The sequence below is a fragment of the Centropristis striata genome, chromosome 6 (assembly GCF_030273125.1).
Source record: "Centropristis striata isolate RG_2023a ecotype Rhode Island chromosome 6, C.striata_1.0, whole genome shotgun sequence".
NCBI lineage: Eukaryota > Metazoa > Chordata > Actinopteri > Perciformes > Serranidae > Centropristis > Centropristis striata.
This window is the reverse complement of record NC_081522.1, coordinates 1,434,669-1,458,888: the sequence shown is the minus strand read 5'-3', so window position 1 is coordinate 1,458,888 and position 24,220 is coordinate 1,434,669. Positions and strand designations below refer to the sequence as shown.

The 24,220-nt window shown below is 38.7% G+C and overlaps 1 protein-coding gene across 1 annotated transcript in view; it reads left to right on the top strand.

The window, feature by feature from the left end:
• Window positions 1-24,220, top strand: part of lonp2 (lon peptidase 2, peroxisomal) — a 67,102-nt gene that overhangs the window by 30,569 nt on the left and 12,313 nt on the right. Inside the window, exons 10-12 of the mRNA XM_059334473.1 lie at window positions 6,511-6,652; window positions 8,579-8,729; window positions 14,762-14,888. Of these exons, the coding sequence (XP_059190456.1) occupies window positions 6,511-6,652; window positions 8,579-8,729; window positions 14,762-14,888 (420 nt within the window). The remainder of the gene's footprint in view (window positions 1-6,510; window positions 6,653-8,578; window positions 8,730-14,761; window positions 14,889-24,220) is intronic.

The following is a 24,220-nucleotide window of genomic DNA, read 5'->3' as shown; positions in this document are numbered from 1 at the left end:
AGCTCTGTCTCCACTGTGTTAAAGTGTTCATGTGTCTTTTTAGTCATTTAATGTCTTTTTTGTCATTTTGTGTCTTTTTTTTTTGGTAATTTTGTGTCTTTTTTGGTAATTTTGTGTCTTTTTTTATCATTTTGTGGTCATTTTGTGTCTTTTTTTGTCATTTTGTGTCTTTTTTTTTGTCATTTTGTGTCTTTTTTTTGGTAATGTTGTGTCTTTTTTATCATTTTGTGGTCATTTTGTATCTTTTTTTGATAATTTTGTGTCTTTTTTGGTAATTTTGTGTCTTTTTTTATAATTTTGTGGTAATTTTGTGTCTTTTTTTGTCATTTTGTGTCTTTTTTTGTCATTTTGTGTCTTTTTTTTGGTAATGTTGTGTCTTTTTTATCATTTTGTGGTCATTTTGAATCTTTTTTTGATAATTTTGTGTCTTTTTTGGTCAATTTGTGTCTTTTTTTGATTATTTTGTGTCATTTTGTGTCAATTTGATTCTTTTTTGGGTACTTTTGTGTCTTTTCTGACAAATGCCAAAGAAGCAAGTTATTACTTTACAAGGAGTCTCTGGCTTGAAGTTGACTGTTTTTAGTTGTTGTTCATTATTTGTCCAAAATACGTCATATCAACTGAGTTTGTATGATCTGAACTGTGCGTGTGAGATTGTGTTCAGTGAGCAGACAACATGCATGTTAAATTGGGGGTCGCGACTCAAAAAGGTTGAGAACTACTGGTTTAGAGGGAAGCTGATAGCAAGACTCAATATTCCTTCATTTGTATGTCTTCACGTCATGAAGAAGTATTGTGCAGCTGCTTTCATGGACTCCAGAGGGTTAATAGTCATTTACCACATTAAAAATGTCAAGACTGTATGTCTGTTTTTTTCCGTGCTTTTCTTTATAAAATCAGGACATTTCTAAGTGACCCCAAACTTAGATGTCAATTTATGGAATCAAAGAGGATTCAATATTTAAAAAAACTTGATTTCCTGCAGATGAGTATTTGTTCGTAACATGTAATCTAGTTCAGAACATAGATAATTGAAACATGCAGTGTAGGAGTATGTAGTTTGGATGGTGGAGCTAACTTTGGCTCTGTGGGGGTCTATTAAAGCATAACGCTCTCTGCTGCTGAATGGAGCATGAGCTGTCATGAGTAAAGGATCACATTTCCAACATAATCATCACACTGAAAAAAAACGCACTGGCTCAAGATGTATCTGAATTGCTTGGAAAAGACTGCAATCATCTCTGTAGCATGCCTGGAAGAATTTAAAGGTCCTGCAGACATTTATAAGATTTAACAGCACATCAGGGATGGAGCTCTCACAGACAGACGTGCCGTTCTTGGTGATGTGGAAATTCGGCCTCTGAGAAGTAAAAGCACATTGTATTTGACTTTTGTGTCAGTCATGACGGGAAACAATTATGCCATAACCTAAGATCTGTTATTGTCTGGCAAAAAGTAAGACAATTATATAATATAATATATAATAACTAGAAAATTTCCTCTGGGGAAATTTTGAAAGGGCCACGGGGGCTACTGCCGGTGTGTGTACACTATGATGAGATTCTTTAGAGATTTCAAACTATGCCCTTTAACCTCAAAATGTGTGTGTGTGTGTGTGTGTGTGTGTGTGTGTGTGTGTGTGTGTGTGTGTGTATCTGTAACTGTAATCACATCAAAGATCAAAGCAATCAACAGAATTAACTGGCACCTGAACATTGACAGGTGGAATTTCTGGCCTCGAACAGAAAGCATTTTTGGCAAAACCATAATACCTATCATTGATCCGACTTCACTTTGAGCGTCCTGAGTTCTTCCTGAACGTCTACATATGTTTTGTTTTTTTCAGAAAAATTAAAAAATAGCTTTGTTAGAGCGATCTAAAAAAAACTGTTACATCTCGCTTTTGCCGAAATCTTCCTGCGTTTTTAATATGGGAGCCAATGAGGCTGTTGGTGCGTGTTGGTGGATCATCTGTGCGTCCTACGCCCAAACTATAACTCTGACAGCTTTACCAGAGGATTGTGAGGGAGAAGACTCATTTTCCTATGCTTATTTAAACCCTTCTCCACTATTCAATTAACTTTTTTTTTTCCTAAAGCCAATCGCATGGCAGCAACTCAATGCATTTAGGCCTGTAGACATGCTGAAGGCAGCATCAGAACGGGGAAGAAAGGTGATTTCAGTGACTTTGACTGGACACAGTTGTTGGTAGTTTGAGTATTTTACAAACTGCTGATCTACTGGGATTTTCACACACACAACCATGTCAGCGATGGGCTCCAGAAGCAGAAGAGCACATTGGGCTTCTTTAGGTACACACTTCCCCTCGTAAAGTGGTCGGTGAGTGTTTATGTTAAATGATTCACTTACACAGTAAACAGTCAGTAAAAAGACGTTGTCAATTATGTTGCTCAGTTATTTAAAGTAGTTCAGTTGTCTTTGAAGGAGTTCCAGAGGTTTATTTTCACGATGTGAGCCTGATTAAGGTAAACAATCAATTTGGCAGTGCCGTGAATAACGCGTTCATGAGAGTGGGTTAGTGCATTTAGTGCCACAGGACATGCTGGAAAAACCATATTGGCCTGCAGCAGTAAAGTTAGAAGGCAAAAAACACTTTGCTTCAAGTTTAAATAACTCCGACGACTAACCCCCAACGACCCAGGTGTTCATGTAAGAGCTGACTACATGGATGCTTGTTGGAATAATTATTTTTTGGCACAAAGCTCCAGCACAACGCACAGTTTGCTTTTAAGTTAATGAAGCTGCAGTTGAAAATGTCCTTATATATACATAGATAGATAGCAATAGCAAGCAATAAAGTATAAAAATACAATAAAATACAATAAAAATACAATAAAATGTAATGTAAAATGTAATGTAAAAATAAAGTGTAAATGCAGCAGCATGCAGCTTTCAAAATAAGAGCGCAATGTGTCAACAGAATCAACCACAGAATTTACAAGAAGACTGTCAAAATAAGATGCCTTAAATAAAATATACAAGATCCTTTATTCTCCTTTAAAATAATTCTTAAAATATGCAATAATTAAGATCAATGTATATGATGGAATAGTGGCATTAAAATGTGTGAGAGGCACCAAATTTGGGCTTTTATGGAAAAAATTCTAGCCAGCTATTTTTCCACACTGGCTGGCTGCTCCATGTCCTAGTGGAAAGCATTACAAAGATTCTATAATACGGTATCTCCTGACTGTGAAAAATGTTCTGTGAGGTGATTGTTCTCATTTAGCTCGAGCACGAGACTGATGCATTTAACTTGACAGGGAAATGTTTCTTTACCTGCTTGACAGTTTGGACGGAGACTCCAATCTTCCTCAGAAGCGTCATTAGTCCTTAAATTAGGCTCCGTTTACATGATGACGGTCTGAACAGAAGACGCAAAAGTGGCGTCGCGTCTTCACTTTTTATTCCTCGTTTAGACGAGCGTTTTCAGGAGGAAATCTGCTGCATACGGTGACGCAAAAGTGTGTGAAATTGGATTGTATGCAGCCAGGCGGCATCACTTAAAGCCATAAGAGCATCTTTGGGCATGCAGAAGTTTTCACGCCACACATTTTCATCAGCTACTCCTTCCACAAAGTTCTCCACCATCACTAGATCTCCCAGGTCTCCTCCAAAGCTGTCTGGCTTTTTTTTTGGTAATTTTGAATCTTTTTTGGTCATTTTGTGTCTTTTTTTGGTCATTTTAAATCTTTTTGGGGTTTTTTTTGCGTATTTTTGTGGTCAATTTGTGTCTTTTTGTGGTTATTTTTGCATCTTTTTGTGTCTTTTTTTGGTTATTTTGCATCTTTTTGCGTCTTTTTTGGTTGTTTTGCGTCTTTTTGGTCAATTTTTGTCTTTTTTTGTCATTTTGTGTCTTTTTGTTGCCATTACTACTCCTTCCACAAAGTTCTCCACCATCACTAGATCTCCCAGGTCTCGTTCACAGCCGTCTGGCTCCTCCCACCAATTGCTGCATCCAGAATGTGATGGAGGTAATTCCAGATCCTTCTCTGTTCACTAATACTATCTGTACATATCCTGGACATTTGGTGGAAAGACTCCTGTAAGTTTATTAGAGCTGCCAGAGCAGCTTGAAGGTCCCACCATGGAAATAATCCCACGTTTCTTTATTTCCTGTCCTGGAGCATGTATGTGACGTAAACACATACGTGACGTGAGCAGATCAGATCAGAGTTTTGTGTCTTGTCAGTGTAGACGACACGCTACGGAGGAGAGGATTACACTTTTACACTTTGGAAGGTGGTTTCAGATTTTTGCGTTTTTAAGCCCCAAAAACGCCGTCACCGTCTAAACGAAAGGCACTTCACATAAAATATTTTGTCATTTTTACCCGCGAGCGTCCTCGTGTAAACGGGGCCTTAGTTTCAACTTAAAATCATTGTTTTATTTTATGGCCTTGGTGCCCTCAAAAAATTGACTACACAAAAGACCCTGAAATGAGGAAATTCCAGGCCTGGTAAAACGCTCTACAGAAAATAAGAATTATGAAATATAAATCCGACTTATGCTCCATTGGGGGGTATAAAGTTAACAACATGGGGTTATTTGGGTGACTCTCCCCCACAGCACACACAACACACACAACACATTGATCTCATGTGAACATAGCTTAAGAGAACAATCTGATTTGAGGTTTCACTTCCTCCCAGATTCTCTCGTCACCTATCTCAGCTGCACTCAATTAAAGCAATTTATTGTCAACACTCACAGGCTCATATGTCTCTTGGAAATTAGTCATTTAGCAAGAAAAAAACCATTAAAACATGACTCCTCGAAGAAAGAAAAGAAATCTTCGTTTTATCAGCTTTCCTTTCATTTATCCTTTATTTTATTGTTGCGGAAAACTCATTGTTAATGATGTCGAGAAAAGAAGAGAAGAAAAGAACAAACAGATGGAACACCAATGAAAACCATTGAACACATTAAAAACAGTTACAAAAGCCAAAAGTGGAGTAATTGGTTATCATAGTTTTAAATGGGCCCATAATAATATGTTTTTCCCAATCCAGTATTTGTCTGAGAAACATTGGGTATCTATGACTGAAAAGAGACAGAGAAACAGAAGTGCTCGTCAATGAAATACACTTCTTGCATAAATCTCCAAAATGTCCAATGTTTTTGATGCCAGACGTCAGCACGGAGAGAAAATAGTGAAAAATGCTCATTTTGACCTCACTAAATTGCATGTTTTATCTCATCAGTTGCCTAAATCCTAAAATATTCAAGTTAACCCATAAGAACCCAGACCCAGTTATCCATAAAGGAAAGTTATGGGGGATATATCACAGACCAAGTGAACCACGCAGAGCATATTTATGATGTGGGGTTTTTTTTGTGGTCATTCTGTGTCTTTTTTTAGTAATTTTGTGGGGGTTTTTTGTGTCTTTTTTTAAGTAAATTTGTTTTTTTCTGTCATTTTGTGTCTTTTTTTGGTAATTTTGTGTCTTTTTTTTGTCATTTTGTGTCTTTTTTTAAGTAAATTTGTTTTTTTCTGTCATTTTGTGTCTTTTTTTGGTCATTTTGTGTCTCTTTTGGTCATTTTGTGTCTCTTTTTTTGTAATTTTGTGTCTTTTTGTGTCTTTTTTAAGTAATTTAGTTTTTTTCTGTCATTTTGTGTCCTTTTTTTTGTAATTTTGTGTCTTTTTTTGGTCATTTTGTGTCTTTTTAAGTCATTTTGTCTGTCTTTTTTGTGTCTTTTTTAAGTCATTTTGATTTTTTGGGTCATTTTGATACTGCCTCCAGCGGCCCCCAGGTAATTTGAGTTTGAGACCCCTGATCTAGAATATTTAAAGTGTTTGTTACATGGGTGTCACCGTTGGTTCTTATGGGTTAAAGAGAGGAAAAGCAGCAAATCCTGGCAATAATAATTTTATGTTTACAGAACATTGTTTATAATGTGACTTTAATGGTAATATTTGTAAATACAACCTACACCACAACCTGATTTAATTGTGGTATATTTAAAGAGACGTCAGTGAGCATGTTGCTGCAACCTTGACAGCCCGACAGCTTACTTTAGTTGACAGCTTTAGAATCCTGGTTTTAATCATGTCTTACAACCAAAGGGCAAACGGGGGTCTGTGACCTGATGTGTATCATTTTATGGGTCCTTGACCCGAAGAAGCCTGAGAACCACTGCACCAGTATGGAGTGTTAAGTTGGGTTAATAATGGGAGCTGCAGAGGTGAGCAGGGCAGCACACCTGGTAAATTAAAGCAGGACAGAGACAAGACACCAGCTGTCAGCCAGAAGGGAGACACGTGTGTGGCATACCAACAGCAGGGGTTCTAGGAATCAAGATTTAAGGTTCTTAAATAGTCCATTATTCAATTTGTGCAGCTTAAAAGAAAAATAACCTGAAAGGTTGAAAGTTGCTTCTTTTGTACCTCCTGTTTGAATCCCACACCCGGCACATTTCATGGCTTCACCTTGCAATGCGTGAAATGTGCACACAGTGGGTCAAATCAATCGCTCTTTCTCTTTCAGGCGCACATATGTCGGGAGCATGCCTGGTCGCATCATTAACGGCTTGAAGACGGTGGCCGTCAATAACCCGGTGTTCCTCCTGGATGAAGTTGACAAATTGGGGAAGAGCCTCCAAGGAGACCCTGCTGCTGCTCTGCTGGAGGTCAGCTCTGTTTCTCTCTCTCAGACCATGTGAGCAGCATCAGATAGCTTCAATGCTCTACATGCTCTCAACGTAGCCTGCTGGCTAACCTTGCTTAAAGGAACTCCACCGTTTTTTCATATTAAAACATGTTATTCGGGTAAGTAAGACGAGTTGATACAGACCTCTTGCGTCTCAATGCGTGCACTCAATCGCCCTGGCGCGCGGCGCCACTTGGCTAGCACTTAGCTTAGCCCAGTTCATTCATTAGGATCCAAACAGATGGACAGTTAGAAGCGACCAAACTCCTCCACGTTTTCCCTATTTAAATACAGCTACACGAGTAGTTAAACGACCAAGTATGGCGACACAAAATAAAACGTGGTGCTTTTCTAAGCGGATAAATCATCACTCCTGACGGAAGTGAGAGGGAGCGGAAGTGATGATATTACTGCGCCGAGTCGAAGTGCTCCCAATTGCTATTCCGTTTTGTGTCGCCATTTTGTGTCGCCATACTTGGTCGTTTAACTACTCGTGTAGCTGTATTTAAATAGGGAAAACGTGGAGGAGTTTGGTTGCTTCTAACTGTCCATCTGTTTGGATCCTAATGAATGAACTGGGCTAAGCTAAGTGCTAGCCAAGTGGCGCCGCGCGCCAGGGCGATTGAGTGCACGCATTGAGACGCAAGAGGTCTGTATCAACTCGTCTTACTTGACCGAATAACATGTTTTAATATGAAAAAACGGTGGAGTGTTCCTTTAAGTTGCTTAACCCTTTGATGCACAACATGGGTCTAAAGCATGGGTCTCAGACTCACGGCCCGCGGGCCAATTGCGGCCCTCGTGACGATATTTTGTGGCCCCCACCTTGATATGAAAATTTAATGTGAGTTTTATATGAATGGTACTTTACCATGTTGTGTGTGGAAGGTCCCTTTAATTACTTTTTTTGTTAATTTTGTGTCTTTTTATGGTAATTTTGTGTCTTTTTATGGTAATTTTGTGTATTTTTATGGTAATTTTGTGTATTTTTAATAATTTTGTGTCTTATTTTTAATAACTGTGTGTCTTTTTTGGTAATTTTGTGTCTTTTTTGGTAATTTTGTGTCTTTTTAAAATAATTTTGTGTCTTTTTTGGTAATTTTGTGTCTTTTTAAAATAATTTTGTGTCTTTTTTGGTAATTTTGTGTCTTGTTTTAATAATTCTGTGTCTTTTTTGGTAATTCTGTGTCTTTTTAAAATAATTTTGTGGTTTTTTTTGGTAATTCTTGGTCATTTTGATACTGCCTCCAGCGGCCCCCAGGTAATTTGAGTTTGAGACCCCTGGTCTAAAGTGACCCGACTGAGTTTTTAATTTTCTATATCTTTACAATAAATTAATTTCATCATTCAGTATTCCAGGTTTTCCTCAATCAATTTGTTTTTGATTATCATACATCCTAATTTTTTTGTTTTTCATTTCTTACTTTTTGAATAAAAACCCTTTTATTATCACTACGCTTCTAATGCACAACATGGGTCAAAAATGTCATTATGGGGGTATTGTGTGTATAACTTTAAGGAAAAATGAATTTAATCAATTTTGGAATAAGGCTGAAACATTAAAAAAAATGTGGGAAAAGTGAAGCGCCGTGAAAACCTTCCAGATACACTGTATGTGTGACAAAATGATACACAAACATGTTAAATATATTAAATATATGAGTGTGGAAAGTAACTATTTGAAACAAATTACTATTATTATAGTATTAGGTCATCTAATTTTAAATCAAATTTGGATGAATGAGCCATTTTTGACCCATGTTGTGCATCAGAAGGGTTAAAGTATTTATTTTCCTTTCGTTTGTGTTCCTCTGTTTGTTCTTTCCATCTGATTGAGATCAATTAAATAAAATTTAGTTCAACAGTAAAAACAAACTCACTGAACTCATATTTTCGATTCCCTTAGGTCCTGGACCCGGAGCAGAACCACAGCTTCACAGACCATTACCTCAACGTGGCCTTTGACCTCTCCCAAGTGCTCTTTATCGCCACCGCAAACACCACGGCAACCATTCCCCCGGCCCTGCTGGACAGGATGGAGGTGCTGCAGGTACCAGGTGGGTTAAGCTGCAGAGAGTCACTCTCCCATGTTGAATCCAATCCAATCCAATCCAATCCACTTTATTTATATAGCACAATTTTAGCAAACACAAGGTTTCCAAAGTGCTGCACAAACAATAAATACATAACACAATACAAAGAGATGTAGTTAACAATAGAACAGTAAGATGCAATAAGATCAAATAAATTAAAAATGGGATAAAAATAAATAAAATAAAATGTAAAATGTACTGCCCGCACAAAATAAAATATGCATGAATACAATAAAAACAAAATATCATAAAATCAACATAAAATCAACACTCTACGTCAGGGATGGGCAACTTAAATGCTGCAGGGGGCCGCAATTTTTCATGTTCACTACCACAGGGCCCCATATAGGACCGTGCACTTAACCAGATATGATGAAACTGTAATTTTAAATATGTTTATAGTGCAGTAACTTAACATATTTCATGCTCAAATGCATGTTTAACAGTATAAATAGGAATACAAAAGGTTTGAAGCAAATAAAAAATAACCACTTACTGTGATTTCTTTTTTTTTTGTGCAAGAACAGCAGACCAACATTAATTGCAAGAAGTAATTTTGTGCATGTTTACACTGCACTTTTAAGATTTCATGCTCAAATGCATGTAGTTGTACTGAGGGCCACTTCAAGTGAGGGTGCGGGCTGTATGCGGCCCCCGGGCCTCCAGTTGCCCATCCCTGCTCTACGTGGTGTTAAAAGCCAACGAGAAGAGGTGGGTTTTAAGAAGAGATTTAAAATGAGACAGTAAGGAGGCCTGTCTGATGTGCAGCGGCAATTCATTCCAAAGTTTTGGAGCTGCGATGGGAAACGCTGGTTCCTCTCTGAGCTTCAGCCGAGCTCTGGTACCAGGAGAAGCTGGTCAGCTGACCTGAGACCAGTGGTGGTTCTAGACCAGTTTTACTATGGGGGCCAAGGAGGGGCCAGTGTTTAATCAGAGGGGCACATTAGCACATGAAAAAATGGCAAAGATGATATTTAAGCATTCAAAATCTTTGAATGTCTTGAAAAAGACACAAAATGACCAAAAAAGACACAAAATAACAAAAAAAGACACAAAATAACAAAAAAAGACACAAAAAAACTAAAAAAGACAACAACAGACACAAAATTACCAAAAAAAGACACAAATGACCAAAAAAGACACAAAATGACTTACAGAGACATGTAAAGACATGAAAGGGATTCAAAAATGGACAAAATATCCCAATAAGACTCCAGAGAGTTAAACTATTATACAATGTAACATTCTGGGTTCCTTTTGTGTACAATGAGATACTGTTTGAACAAAAAAAGGTTAGAATTGTTCCATTGTTCATTGTTATAAATGGATCATTTTATTATTAATTTGACACAGGGGCCACAGCAGGGGCCAAAGGCTTCTTCACAGGGGCAGTGGCCCCTGGAGGCCCCTGTGTAGAACCGCCACTGCCTGAGAGAGCTGGTAGGAGGGTAGGGGTGCAGCAGCTCAGAGAGGTAAGGAGGAGCAAGACCATTTAAAGCTTTAAAAGCAAATAAAATAATTTTAAAATGAATCCTAGAATGAACGGGCAGCCAGTGCAGTGAAGCTAAAACAGGTGAAATGTGCTCATACTTTCTTGTGCCAAAACTATAGCCCTGGTGGCTAATCCCAAGCACATGTTTTCAGTCATAGCTGTACACAAACAACCATATGAGCATTAGCTAGTAAGCTGTACCTAATAATGTGGGGGTGGGGTCTTCTGCTGCTGTCATTGGTTTAATTGTTTTCAGCTCCCATCAGGTCACAATGTGCCACCAATGTGCCTCACCGCCCTTATTTTAAGGTCAACACGCCCATGGGTGCACAGATCGGTGTGTTGTGGGGACTCTGTTTTGGAGAGTGTTGATGCATATGGGGAGAAGTTGAAAGAAGTTGTATAAAGCCTTCAGTGGCTCCAGAGTGGACTGTGAAATTGGATAAAAACATATATTTAAAGTCCCCAGGGCTCAGTGCTGGGGCCCCTGCTATTAGCTGTCCACATCTGGGTCAGGATATCCGCTCACATGGTTTTTCCTATCACTGCTATGCAGATGACCCTCAGCTGTTTATGTCATTTCCTCCTGATGACCCATCGGTCTCTGCACGGGTCTCTGCACATCACCTCAAGCTGAACCTTTCAAAAAACTGAACTACCTTCTCTCCTAGCACCTCACAACAAAGCCAGACTACTCCTTAAAGAATTGTCACTAGCACTTATTGCTGTACTAATGGCTTCTTATTGCACTATACCTTGATTGTTCCCCTTTTTTCCTGTAAGTCGCTTTGGATAAAAGCGTCTTCCAAATGACTAAAATGGAAATGTAAGTTAGCTTACCACACATATGTAGCCTGTTCCCAATCTCTGCTTGAGGCAAACAGCTCCAGGCTACTTTACAAGCATAATCCACTCAAATCTGCGACCAAACTGAGGTGGTCAAGTTGCATTCCGGGTAATATAAGCACCCAGTTTTGACATCAAAGAAGAATGATTTAAAACATATATATATACATTCATGGAAAAAAATATTAGACCATTGTTTTCTTCTTCTTAGAAAAAACAAGGGTGGTCTAATATTTCTTTCCATAACTGTACTTACTGCGTTTTTTCAGAAACTCCAGATACTTACTGTTCTTACTGCTCTGTGTCCCAGAGATGAACGAGCTTTGGTCCAAAATGTGCATATCAACCTAAGAACAAAATCAAAAGACCTTGTGAAGATGCTGGCTGAAGCTGGTAAGAGTGTGTCACTATCCACAGTGAAACGAGTCCTGAGACATGGGCTGAAAGGCCACTCTGCCAGGAAGAAGCTATTACTCCAAAAGAAACATAAAAAAGACAGATTACAGTTTTGTCAGACCACAGGACATGTCTCCAAAAATGAAGGTCTTTGTCCCTGTGTGCATTTGCAAACTAATCTTTTGGAGTAATGTCTTCTTCCTGGCAGAGTGGCCTTTCAGCATGTCTCAGGACTCGTTTCACTGGATAATGCCACACTTTTACCAGCTTCAGCCAGCATCTTCACAAGGTCTTTTGCTTTTGTTCTTGGGTTGATATGCACATTTTGGACCAAAGCACGTTCATCTCTGGGACACAGAGTCCGTCTCCTTCCTGAGCGCTATGATGGCTGGACATTCCCATGGTTTTTATACTTGGGTATAATTATTAGAACAGATGAATGTGGAACCTTCAGGCATCTGGAAACTGCCCCCAAGGATGAACCAGACTTGTGCAAGTCCACAATTCTCTTCCTGATATCTTGGTTGATTTCTTTTGACTTTCCCATGATGTTACACAAAGAAGCAGTGTGTTTCAGGTGTGCCTTAAAATACATCCACAGGTGTGTCTCTAATTAACTCTAATGTTGTCAGTAAACCTATCAGAAGCTTCCAAAGACATGACAGCATCATCTGGGCTTTCCCAAATTGTTTCAAGGCATAATAATGTTAGTGTATGTAAACTTCTGACTTTGAAGAAAGTCATAAAAAATGGTCTAAAAAAATCCTTCTCTCATTATTCTGGCATTTAGCAAATAGAAATAATTTTGGTAATCCTAACGGACCTAAAACAGGAAAAGTGATTGTCTGATTTCATGTCAGACAGTGAGAAAAAAAGCATATGTGTCTTTTTATATTATTATATATTTTATATTACATGTGTATGTAAACTTCTGGTTTCAACTGTATATATACACTACCGGTCAAAAGTTTTAGAACACCCCAATTTTTCCAGTTTTTTATTGAAATTCAAGCAGTTCAAGTCAAATGAACAGCTTGAAAGGGTCCAAAGGTAAGTGGTGAACTGCCAGAGGTAAATAAAAAAAGGTAAGCTTAACCAAAACTGAAAAATAATGTACATTTCAGAATTATACAAGTAGGCCTTTTTCAGGGAACAAGAAATGGGTTAACAACTTAACTCTATGGAGTCTTGGGCTACTTTGTCCAATTTTTAATTCTTTTCATGCCTTTGTAAGTCTTTTTGTGTCTTTTTTAGGTCATTTTGTGTCTTTTGGTGTTTTTTTTGGTCATTTTGTGTCTTTTTTTAGTCCTTTAGTTCAACATAAAATGTGATTTTAAATCTTTTTTTAACTGCTCAATAAAGAATTTTAAATGTTGCAAATGTGCATTAAATTCAGAGTAGACTGAGACATTAAACTGCATCATTTTCAATTAAATTCTGGAAAAGCTGGTGTGTTCTAAAACTTTTGACCAATAGTTTATATATATATATATATATATATAAAATAATAATATAATATAATATATGGTCTAATATATAATATATGGTCTAATAATAAAAAATATTAGACCATTCATTTTTCTTCTTAGAAAAAACAAGAGTGGTCTAATATTTCTTACCATGACTGTATTTACTGCTATTAAACTGTAAATTGTAGTTCAATGAGGTAAGAAGAGTGCAATGTAAATCAGTGGAGTGCTTTCTTAATGTAAGTATCAAGTGTGATTTACACTCAGTGGGCCTCATTCATGAAACGTTAGTAGATTTGTGCGTAGATTTGCACATAAAAGCCTACGCTACTAAAAACCTACTCCGGATTCATGAACGCCGCGGGAAACTCAGATCTGATCGTAAACACGTGTGTATGATCATGAATGCCAATCCATCGTAAGGTGGCAGCGCGCTCCCGGTAATCAGCAATTAGCATGAACCCCGCCCATGAATTGCTAATGACCACCATATAAGGAGGTGTGTAGAGGCATCCTGTCAACCTGTCAGTCATGGCACAAAGAAAAAAAGAACGAGAAAGAAAAAAGAATTTTTCCGAAGCGGAGATTGAAGTTATTTTGGGAGAAGTCCAAAAAATTTTTTTATTTTCATCTGTTAGTAGTGGTGTGACAGGGACAGGCAAAGCGAAAGCGTGGAGGGAGGTGACGGACGCAGTAAATGTGGCTTCTGTAGTGCAAAGAACTACGTCCGAGGTTAAACGTAAATGGTTTGACATTAAACTTGACGCAAAGAAACGCATTAGCGCACACAAAAAAAGTACATCTGCCACAGGAGGAGGACGCTCAGAGTCCAAATACCCCGTTGGTGCGCTCTACAACGGCCCGAGTAGCCGCGTGCGCCTCATTGTATGCTCCTGTGGTGTCTGCGGGCTGGCCAGTGGGGTCATAAGCCACGGCGTCAGTGGGTAACCCCTATCCCCTATGGATATAGAAAGGTAAGTCCATATATAACACACACATGTGATTATGCAGGCTATATTCTTACCATTGAGCCAGCCGTCTCTCACAGCTCCATCCTCCAAACGCGTGCCAACTGCGCAATTACGCAGGATGAATGCGTCATGCGTCCCACCGGGCCACCGTGCCACAACGTTTAACAACACACACTTTGCGTCACAGATCAGTTGCACATTCACGGAATGAAAGTTTTTCCGGTTAATGTAAGCAAATGCATCACCGGATGGAGCCTTGATGCGTACGTGTGTGCAGTCTATGGCACCGATAACACCTGGCATGTTTGCTACTGCACTGAACCCCTGCATTACTTCTGTCTGCCGTTGTGCGCCGTATGGAAATTGGATATACTCTGGCATTAATTTAATGATACCTCTGAGAACTGCAGGCAGGATGCGTCAATTTACATAGATAATTCACAATTATGAGTTTAATCTGAATCTTAATCCCGCCGATTGCCAACTAATTTAACTAAATATGTTATATTTTTAATCGTTTGTCATGTTTATATCACATGTTTCAAAGGCATCTGCGTATTGTGTACATAACAGAACGCATTATGAATTAAAATTGTAATTTCCAACAGTGACGAGCATTATTTATATGCGTTCTTAAATTTACACAAGCACTACGTGTGGTCAGCAGCATGTGTAGATTTTGTTAGTAGCTACGAAAAGATCGGAGCTACTAAAATATTGATGAATGCGGAGATGCACGTAAATTTCCGTCTGCGAACGGTTTACACACAAATTCGTTCTGCTCACGTTTCATGAATGAGGCCCAGTGTGTGTGTGTTTCAGGCTACACTCAGGAGGAGAAGGTGGAGATCGCTCACCGTCACCTGATCCCAAACCAGCTGGAACAACATGGACTGACACCTCAACAGCTGCATATCCCACAGGACACCACGCAGGTCATCATCAGCAGGTACACACAAACACACACTCTAAAAGGACATGCATCAAAAAGTGAAAGTAACTTTTAAGATCAGCTTTTTTATAGAGGTGCTGCTATCTTGTTCCCAGTTCTTCTGTTATTTTGCTTTGACATATTGTGTGATGTGCAGAGGAGGAATAATGACATTATTACACCATTGAATCATTAACTAAATTGTTTGTTTGTTTTTCATTTTACAATATAATTTTTCTGGAAATTCAACAGAAGATTTTTCAGCCTCTGTAGCAAGGTTATAATAGTTTTGGATTTTTCATTAGTTTTAGTTTTAATTTCGTTGTGAATTTTTGTTTTCAAAATCAGTTAGTTTTAGTTAGTTTTTAGAGTGAGTTTTCTAGTTTTAGTTAAGTTTTTTTTTTTTTTTAAATGCTTAGCTTTAGTTTAGTTTTTATTTTTTGAAAATGCTTAGTTTTGGTTTAGTTTTTATTAGTTTTAGTGTTAGTTTTAGTTTTTTTGTAATGGGCTATGTGTTGGGTGCCAGATTCAAAGTGGTCATAATAAATTTTGCCTTCATTTCCTTTGGTTTATCATCTCAGCCCCAATAAGGTTATTAACTCTTACAGTTCTGGGTGTTTTGTATTTTGGTTCTAGTGTAAACATCCCAGTCTCAGTAAACATATTCACCATGTGTTGCATGTTCAAATAGAAACAGTGAATTATGAATGAAAAAAGTTGACAAAAACGTAAACTAAGGACATTTTCACTATAATTGTAGTTAGTTTTAGTTAGTTTTGTAACCACACAATACAGTTTTAGTTAGTTATTGGTTTTTTTAAAAACTCTAGTTTCTATTTTTATTTCAGTTAACGAAAATGTTTTTTCAATTCTAGTTTTCGTTATTTCATTAGTTTTCGTTAACTATAATAACCTTGCTCTGTAGCAGATAGAAATTAAATTCAAAAAGTATTTGAGAGCGTATACTTGTGGCTTTCATGAGAAGTTTATTTGTCCAAACCTTCAATAAAGTTTTTTAAAAAATCAACAAACTCAGCAAATGTTACATTTGACTGAATAAAAATCCTATGCATAATACTAATACATGCCCATTAGCAAGATGCAAACATGATAGTTCTCATTGGCCTACTGTAATAAATAAATACTAATAATAACAATAATAATCATAATAATAATAATAATAATAATAATACAATTGATCTATATTGCACTTTTCAGGGTACTCAACGACGCATAAAGTAACATAAATATACATAAATAGTCTTGATTTCTTAAATCATCATCACAATCAATTATTATTATTATTATTATTATCTCCAGATGGCCACAAATCTGTCTGTTTTTCAGTGAAAATATGTCGTCTAAAAACATATTCCTCATCCATAAATCCGGTCGATTGGTTCCGAGGGTTCAAAGTCGGATCAGCAATAAAATAATCGGTTCTGTTTTCATCAGATCTCTTCCGTCACTTCCTGCTGAGCTCCTCCGCTCATAGATATATATATATATATATATATATATATAGATATAGATAAACCTCCGCTATAGTCGTCTTCCTCCATGATTTAAAGTTCTGGAAAAGTCCCATGATGCATTGGGACACTCCCGCATGTATTCTGATGCATTTCATTGGCCAAGAGACCGAAAATAAGTGGAAAAAAATACAAATACTACAAAATGACATATCCGCTGTCCCGGCCTTAATGGTAGAGTGACGCAACAGCGCTCCCGGTTTTAATGGTAGAAATGCGGTAAAGCTTTCCCGCCTTAAATGGGTTAATGGACATTGCTCAAGACTGGCGCTATAGAGCACAGAAAAAAACACAAGAAAAGAACAAACAACAGATGGAACACCAATGAAAACCATTGAACACATTAAAAACGGTTACAAAAGCCAAAAACGGAGTAATTGGTTATCATAGTTTTAAATGGGCCCATAGTAATATGTTTTTCCAGTATTTGTCTGAGAAACATTGGGAATGTATGACCGAAAAGAGACAGAGAAACTCGTCATCGAATCGCAATAAAATGCACTTCTTGCATAAATCTCCAAAATGTCCAATGTTTTTGATGCCAGACCTCAGCACAGAGAGAAAATAGTGAAAAATGCTCATTTTGACCTCACTAAATTGCATGTTTTATCTCATCAGTTGCCTAAATCCAAAAATATTCAAGTTACAGAGAGGAAAAGCAGCAAATCCTGGTAAATAATATTTTTATGTTTATAGAATATTGTTTATAATGTGACTTTAACATAATAACACAACAGTGCTCCCGGTTTTAATGGTAGAAATGCGGCAAAGCTTTCCCGCCTTAACCCATTGACGCCGGGAAAGCATTACCGCATTTCTACCATTAAAACCGGGAGCGCTGTTGCGTCTCTACCATTAAGGCCGGGACAGCGGATACGTCATTTTGTAGTATTTGTATTTTTTTCCACCTATTTTCGGTCTCTTGGCCAATGAAATGCATCAGAATCATGATCAGAATACATGTGGGAGTGTCGCAATGCATCATGGGACTTTTCCAGAACTTTTAAATCATGGAGGAAGACGACTATAGCGGAGGAGCTCAGCAGGAAGTGACGGAAGAGATCTGATGAAAACAGCACCGATGATTTTATTGCTGATCTGGACTTTGAACCCTCGGAACCAATCGACCGGATTTATGGATGAGGAATATGTTTTTAGACGACATATTTTCACAGAGGAACAGACAGATTTGTGGCCATCTGGAGATAATAATAATATTATTAATAATATATTATTGATAATAATAATAATAATAATAATAATAGGCTAATTGATTGTGATGATGATATAAGAAATCATGAGTGTTTATGTCTTATATTACTTTATACGTCGTTGAGTACCCTGAAAAGTGCAATATATAAAATGTATTATTATTATTTATTATTATTATGATAATTATTATTATTTTTATTACAGTAGGCTAATGAGAACTATGTCTTGTTCTTCCAGTGGTCATATCATGTTTGCATCTTGCTTATGGGCATGTATTAGTATTATGAATAGGATTTTTTATTCAGTCAAATGTAACATTTGCTGAGTTTTTTTTGATTTTTTTAAAAAATGTATTGAAGGTTTGGACAAATGAACTCAACTTCGTATGAAAGCCACGGGTATAAGCTCTCAAATACTTTTTGAATTTCATTTGTATTTGCTACAGAGGCTGAAAAATCTATTATTTAGTAGGTGTTGAATTTCCAGAAAAACTTCAGGTTTTAGGGGGTCATTTGAAAATCGCCCAGAGGTTTTCCAGGCATTTTTTTCCCAGGCGCTTTAGGCCTTAATGGGTTAATCTGATACTTAATGCTTATATGGACAGTGTTGCATGTTCACTGAAGAGGTTCTCTGTGTGCAGCAGAGCGCTCGGCAGACTGGCCGCTCACAGCTGAAGCTGATTCTAAGTTCAACTCCTGGTCATCAGAGTGCGTCATTAAGTTGTCAAGAGGTTGACTAGCTAATTGTTTTGAAGTGTTGACCAAAGCTTCTCTGAGAGCAGGAACTTAAGATCAAAGAGGAAATCCTTCAAGCAGATGACTGAGGGGAGCCTCTGTTGCCTTCCAGCATCTGCCAGAAAAACAGTTTGTTTGTCTATTTTTGTTTCTTCAGATTTTAAGATACTGGTATCATATGAAACTAGAATACCTAAGAATTTCATGGGTACCAATTTCATGATATATTGTAGGGAAAGGGGCTAAATAACAGGCCAAAGTTAGGCAACATTTTGGCAAAACAAAAGCTGACATGGCCATTTAAAAAAAAAAAGGGTCTTAATCTCTGAGCTCAAGATATCTGAGTAGAGTGGGTTCTGAGTTCCTCTTTACAGACATGCCCACTTTATGCAAATCCCATGCAGTTTGAATAATATTTTCACTTATTATGTTAACAGTTTTCGTTTCATTTCGTTTCGTTTCGTATCTGTTTATTTCGGTCAATACATGTCATCAAAACAAACCAGAAAAAAAAAAAAAACATTGATCAAAGTAAACAACATGTAAACAGAGAGAGGAAATTGATAATAGACATTTGGACCGAAAAGGCTGAAGCAGCTTATTACGCCTTATTACCCTGTTACAACTCAAGTAAATTTAAAAAATAGAAATGTACAATGTGTTATTTATCAACAAAAGAAATAAGCAGTCACAAAAGAGAGAAAAGAAAGAAGCTTATTACTCATTACTCTAACTTATATAAATGAATCATCCTATTTTTAAGTAATTTTTTGAATAAGTTAATGGTATTGCAAGTTTTCAAGTCTTTCTCCAATTTGTTCCATAAATTAACAGCTGTTACCGTGGTGCATCGTGATTTGGTGTTGGTTCTGGTTTTTAACTTTTTAAATATACACTTCCCTCTGAAATTATAATGGCTTTGTCTTAGATTGAACATTTTCTGAATACAGTCAGGCAGCATGTTGTTGTTAATTTTGAACATAAACTGTGCTGTTTTAAAATCCACCAGTTCATTGAAACAGTGGAAAGAAAAAGTATGTGAACCCTTTGAGATTACTTAATTTTCTGCATTAATTTGTCATAAAATGTGATCTAAGTCGCAGGTATAGATAAACACATTGGCCCTCATTTGTCAAAGGAGCGTAGAAACCAGCACAGATCTGAGCGTATATTCCGTCTTACGACAGGGTTCACGTGGGATTTATCAAACTTTATTTGTGATTTATCTCGCCAATCACATTGTCAAAATGATCGGCTATTGATAAATGGCTCGAAACAATTGTCATTTAAATGTCACGCCCTAATATATATAATATAAATATAATATATACCCGATTCAGAAGGCTCGCCTCCAGAGTTTACGACACCGAAGGACACAATACGGCCAAAAAGCCGTATTCCGTATTCCCCTAAAGTCAACTTTATTAGCAAAGTGCACCGTTACAGATAACAATATTATAGAAATGTGCAGTGACGGAGGTTTATGAAATAAAGTACTTGTAATTATAAACTCAAACAAGTTCAGTGAATATTTTACATTTGGAGCACGGACTTGGAAGTTTTCACAGCTTTTGGGGTTGAAGGAGGTAAACAATGTTTTAAAGTAAGTTTTAATCCAAAAGAAGATGAATTTCAGGAAGTCAGGAAGTGAAAAGATGACGTCCAACAGCTGCAACAACAAACTGGTTTAGTTTGGCAGCAGAAAAAGTGAATGTTGATGTTGAAGACAACAACATTTAATAGCCTCTTTACGCTCACTTTCTGTCCTACGCTCGTTTGATAAATGAGGGCCAATGTTCTTAACCTAATACCACACAAAAAATTAAAATATTTGATGTCTTTATTTAACACAACCATTAAACATTCATGGAAAAAGTAACCCTGATTGAAGTCAGGAGTTGGCAAAGGGCTGATGTGAACCATGCCTCGCAAAAAAAGAGATCTCCTACAGTCAAGAGTTGTTGAATTGCATAAGACATGAAGGGGTTACAAAGTCACCTCAAAGACTTTATTTATTCACCAGTCCACAGTTTGACAAATTGTCCACAAATGGAGACGATTTAGTGCTGTGGCTGCTCTCCATAGAAGTGGGCTCACTGCCAAGTTGACTCCAGAGGCACAACTCAGTGAGGTAAAAAAAAAAAAGGACCCAGAGTAACAGCCAAAGACTTAAAGGAGTCACTGGAGCTGGTTAACATCTCTGTTCATCAGTCTGCCATATGCACAAGATTAAACAGGCATGGCGTCCATGACTGCTTTCCAAAAAAACTAGGGCCGGGACTTTAGCGCGTTAATTAAGATGAATTAATTACACAAAAATTAACGCGTTAAAAAAATTGACTCATTTTAATCGCACTTATTTTTGCATCGCGGAACGTTTCTCACTGGATGAGTTTCAGGAGGACCGATTATACTGGAGCACCAACTAGCGTTGATGAGTTGAGACAACAACAAACCACAGTGAACATGAAGGAAGAAGCTGATGAGACGCTTTGGTTGGCAAATATGACCAAAAAGCCACAAAAAAGCCACAAAATGACAAAAAAATGACCAAAAAATGACAAAAAAAAGACACAAAATTACTAAAAAAGACACAAAATGACCCCAAAAAACACAAAATAACTAAAAAAGACAAAAGAGACACACAATGACTAAAAAAAGACCAAAAAAACACAAAATTACAAAAAAAAAAAGACACAAAATGAGCCAAAAAAAAGACAAAATAACTAAAAAGACACAACAAAAGACACAAAATGACTAAAAAAGTCACAAAAGGACCAAAATTGTTGCGCTAAACACAAAATGACAAAAAGACACAAAATGACGAAGAAGCTGATGAGACCTTTGGTTGGCCCCGTGGATGATGGGATATTTAGTTACTAAAAACCAACGGATGGAAGCATCCATAAGAGCATGGTTGTGTTGCTAGGCAACAAGGAATTCACATATCACCATAGCAGCACATCCAGCCTCAAGTATCACCTCAATGCTAAACATATAGCAGCTAGTGTGCTAGCTAGCGTGGATTGTGTTTTACTTCAAAAACCAAAGTATTCTAGTTTACAGAAGGTCTACCTACCTATAGGCTACCTGGATTTATGAAATGTACTATATTTATAAATATGCTATTGCTACACTTAATGGCAAAAATTGCACTGGTCTGTTGGACTTGAACAAAAATAAACAATATTTTTGTTGCTTAAGCTTATGTATTCAGTCATTATTCAATGGTATACTAAAAATCCATGTGAAAAAACTGCTTCTCACTGTTCTCAGGTCAAATATTTATATGCGATTAAAATGCGATTAATTTCGATTAATTCATTAGATTAATTTTTTTAATCGAGTCCCGGCCCTAAAAAAAACATCACTGCATGCCTGAAGTTTGCCAACGAGCACCTTTACACTCCACAACACTACTGGGAAAATGTTTTGTGGACTGATAAGAACATGCATCAATACGTATGGTGTAAAAAGGGCCCTGCATACCAATATGAGAACATCATTCTAACTTTGAAGAAAATGAATGCCATCAAGGTTTCCTACAGGATAATGGTGGATTTCCACCAGCTGGAGATCAGTAGAAGTTGGGTGACGCAGCAGGACAATGACCCGAAGCATCAAAGTAAATCTATTACAGCCTTTTGCAGTGTCCCAGTTGGAGCTAAGACCTCGATCCAATAGAGCCGTGCACACCAGACATCATGTCCATATGGCTGAGCTGAAGCAGTTCTATAAGGAACTAGAAAATTTCCTCAGGGGAAATTTTGAAAGGGCCACGGGGGCTACTGCCGGTATGCGTACACTATGATGAGATTCTTCAGGGATTTCAAACGCGCATGTGTGTGTGTGTGTATCAGTGTGTATCCACCACTTGTCCTTCTCGGGGACTTCAACATCCAGCCCGAGAAGTCAGCAGACCTACTACTTCTACTCTCCTCCTTCGCTCTCTTGCTCACTTCATCACCCCCTACTCACAAAGCTGGCAACCTCCTCGATCTCATTTTCACCAGGAATTGCTCGACTACCAATCTCTCTGTAACCCCACTTCATGTCTCTGACCACTACTTTGTCAAGTTCTCCCTCCCACTCTCCCGATCGGACGGTCTGTCCTCACCGACAGATACTGCACTGGTCCGCCGCAACATTCGCTCTCTCTCTCCTCCTGCTCTGGCCTCAACTGTTCTCTCATCCCTCCCTTCATCGGACTCATTCTCACTTCTGCAGCCCAACTCTGCAACCGACACTCTCCTGCCACCCTCTCCTCCTCTCTTGACTCACTCTGTCCTCTCACTCCTCGGAAAGTGCGCAAGTCCTCCCCTGCCCCTTGGCTGTCGGACTCTGTGCGTGCCACCAGAGCTCCCCTACGGGCAGCAGAACGGAAGTGGCAGAAAACTAAACACCCTGAGGACCTACGCAACTACCAATCTCTTCTTGCTGCCTTCTCATCTTTAATCTCAGCCGAAAAAAGCTCTTTCTATCAGACCAAAATCCAATCCTAATTCTCCAACCCCAAGAAGCTCTACTCCATCTTTACAAACCTCCTGGTCCCTCCAACTCCCCCTCCTACCTCCTCCCTCCTACCAACCCACTTTGTCAACCATTTCCTGAAGAAGATTGAGGACATACGCTCGTCATTTACCCATCCAGTCTCACAACCTGCCTCTCCTCCCTCCCCATCAGTGTCTCCCTCCCTCTCAGCATTCACTCCACTGTCTCCTCCTCAAATGCTCAGCCTTGTAACCTCTGCCCGTCCTACCACTTGTCAGCTGGATCCTATTCCCTCCCACCTGTTTCAGTCTATTGCTCCTGATCTCCTCCCGTTCCTCTCCCATCTTGTCAACACTTCCTTGACTACTGGCTGCTTTCCTAACTCTCTGAAGGAAGCAAGGGTGAATCCTCTCCTAAAGAGATCCACCCTCGACCCATCCTTAGTGGACAATTACAGACCCGTCTCTCTCCTGCCGTTCCTCTCCAAAACTCTGGAACGGGCTATCTTCAATCAGCTGTCCTCCTATCTGCATGGGAACAACCTCCTTGACCCTCACCAGTCTGGTTTCAAGAAGGGCCACTCAACAGAGACTGCCCTTCTCGCTGTGACTGAACAGCTTCACAAGGCGAAGGCAGCCTCTCTCTCATCTGTGGTGGTTCTACTGGACCTTTCTGCAGCTTTTGACACTGTGGATCACCAGATCCTCATCTCCACCCTTCACCACCTTGGAGTATCTGGCTCTGCCCTCTCTCTGCTCAAATCCTATCTCAAGGACCGCACCTTCCGCGTAACTTGGAGGGGTTCTGTTTCAGAACCCTGTCTACTCACCACTGGGGTCCCTCAAGGCTCGGTCCTTGGTCCGCTCCTCTTCTCGATTTACACCAACTCCCTTGGCTCCCTCATCCACTCGCATGGCTTCTCCTATCATAGCTATGCCGACGACACCCAGCTAATCTTCTCATTTCCCCAGTCTGAAACACGTGCAGCAGCACGTATCTCTGCATGTCTGGCCGACATCTCCCAGTGGATGTCCTCGCACCATCTCAAACTCAACCTGGGAAAGACTGAGCTACTTTACCTCCCAGGGAAGGGCTCTCCCACCACTGACTTCCACATCACTGTCCAGGACACAGTGGTTGCCTCCACAGAAACCGCCAAAAACCTTGGCGTAACTCTTGACAACCAACTGTCCCTCTCAACAAACATCACCGCCACTACCAGATCTTGCAGATTCTTGCTGCATAACATCAGGAGAATCCGCCCGTTTCTCACCCAGAAGGCAGCTCAGGTCCTGGTCCAGGCGCTGGTCATCTCACGCCTGGACTACTGCAACTCCCTCATGGCAGGTCTGCCTGCCAAAGCCATCCGACCTCTACAACT